General features: G+C 65.4%; 1 protein-coding gene across 1 annotated transcript in view; it reads right to left on the bottom strand.

Moving 5' to 3' along the window:
• The window catches only part of NAV1 (neuron navigator 1), a 78,050-nt gene that overhangs the window by 11,192 nt on the left and 64,977 nt on the right, over positions 1–1,881 (bottom strand). The window contains exons 6-8 of the mRNA XM_009320375.1: positions 1,555–1,693; positions 1,045–1,342; positions 2–609 (exon numbers count right to left, since the gene is read on the bottom strand). Of these exons, the coding sequence (XP_009318650.1) occupies positions 2–609; positions 1,045–1,342; positions 1,555–1,693 (1,045 nt within the window). The remainder of the gene's footprint in view (position 1; positions 610–1,044; positions 1,343–1,554; positions 1,694–1,881) is intronic.

Here is a 1,881-nt window from a genome sequence, read left to right on the forward strand (position 1 = left end):
TCTTCAGCGTCCCGCACTCAGAGTCGAGTGCCACCGCCTTGGCTTTGGCCTTCTCCTTCTCACGGTCCGTCTGGTTCACGGGGGCCGGCGCGCCGCGGCCGGCGCCGATCTTGGACGGCTCCTTGAGCCGTGACACCGAGATGGTGCCCTGCTTGGTGCTCAGCAGGCTGGGATCGATGCTGCTGCTGACTGGCCGGTTTGCACCGCGGCCACCAGTCACACTCATGGAGCTGGACTTGGCCGGCCGGGGCAGGCTGCGGTACTGGATGTTGGAACGAGCCCCTGGAGCCAGGAAGCCGGGCTCGGCTGCGTTGGAGACGTCCAGGCTTGTTTTCCTCCCACTGACTGGCTCGACGGGGATGCCAGAGCTCTTCTGGATCTTGCCGAGCGTGGCCGAACCCCCAGCCTGCATTGCATGACAGGCCGTGCCAGTGGCAGGAGCTGGTTTCTTATAGCCAAAGGAGCTGGAGGCCGAGGGGCGCGTGAGACCCGAGGGTGGCTTCTTGGCATCAGCAATGCGGTCACGACCGGCATCGGAGGAGGAGCGCTGCAGGCCTGTGCTCTTCACAGACAGCTTGCTCTTGTCGGTGGCTTTGGTCTCTGGCTTGCCTGGTGGGCAAGGAAGGATGGGTTAGTGTCCCAGGAGGCTTTGGGAACATTTGGGTGTAAACTAGCCCAGACAGGACAGTGGCATTGGAGGTGCAGGGATGTGATGGAGAAAGGACGTGCTACCATCCTGGGAGTTGGGGCAGAGCCACAGCCAGGCCCCCTGTGCACCCAGCTAGCCGCCAGCCTGGCACGTGGCCACGAGGCCATGGGGCAGGCACAGCCTTGGGCAAGCAGGGTTTAGCGTGGGGGCCAGACCCACAACCTGCCTCCAGGGATGCACAGCCCCGCCACCCCCTCCAGCCCATGTCCAGCTGCCAGGTCTGAGCACAGCCACAGGGTGTCCCCGCGGCCAACATGCTCGGGGAAGGCCCATGAAGATGCCACCCAACCCTCTCCCCATCAGAGGAGCTGGACCCTGCTCAAATTGGGTCTCACCTGCCACTTTGAGGGTGCTCTGGGCTGTGTGGGTGATGGGGGAGGTCACGGCCACCGGAGGGGTCTTGCCCTTCTTGAGAGAGCCCGGGGTGCCCAGGCTGACAGGCTTCTTCAGCTCCCCGCCCTTGGGCCCCTCCTCGCTGCCCTCCGAGGGCTCCCGCCGCCACTTGGAGGAGCCGTGCTCCATCTTGAGGCTGCTGCTGTCGTAGTCCAGCTTCTTGGGTGCCTTGTCCTCACCCTCACAGTACCAGCTCAGCCCACTCTCTGCCAGCGAGCCCTTCTCTGAGTCTGTGCGCAGCTGTGGGCAGAGTGGAGTCAGGGGCGCTCCGGGCACCCACCCCAAACCCATTCCCAGGGAGCACCAGCCAGCTGGGAGAGGGATGCACCAGACACCCTGTGCCATGCCTCAGTTTCCCTACGCCGGCACCCTCCATCCCCTCTTTCCCGTAGAGGCGGCGGCACCAAGCCAGGACTGATGTCAGGAAGGGTCCAGGTGCCGCAGGCACCTACCGCTATGGCTGAGTTCCTGCGTGAGGCGGTGGGGGTGGAGGGCAGGGAGTTGAGCGAGGAGCTGGCGTTAAACTCCTCCGAGCTGAGGTTGTCAGAGGCATCGCTGAGGCCGCTGCTGATGGAGCTGCTCTCATCCCAGCTGCAAGGGCAGAGACAGCGTCAGACCCCCCTGCCCAGCCCCAGCTCTGCCTGGTGGGTCCTGCCACCCATGGGATTTCCCCGCTCTGGGGGCTGCCAGGGTGCAAACCTCAGCTCCCAGTAGCGCCCGCTGCAGGGCCGCGGCAGGAGCTGGCACTCGGCGGCTGCAGGCGGGTCCACGCCCAGCTG

This window comes from Pygoscelis adeliae, unplaced genomic scaffold (genome assembly GCF_000699105.1).
Source record: "Pygoscelis adeliae isolate BGI_AS28 unplaced genomic scaffold, ASM69910v1 Scaffold343, whole genome shotgun sequence".
NCBI lineage: Eukaryota > Metazoa > Chordata > Aves > Sphenisciformes > Spheniscidae > Pygoscelis > Pygoscelis adeliae.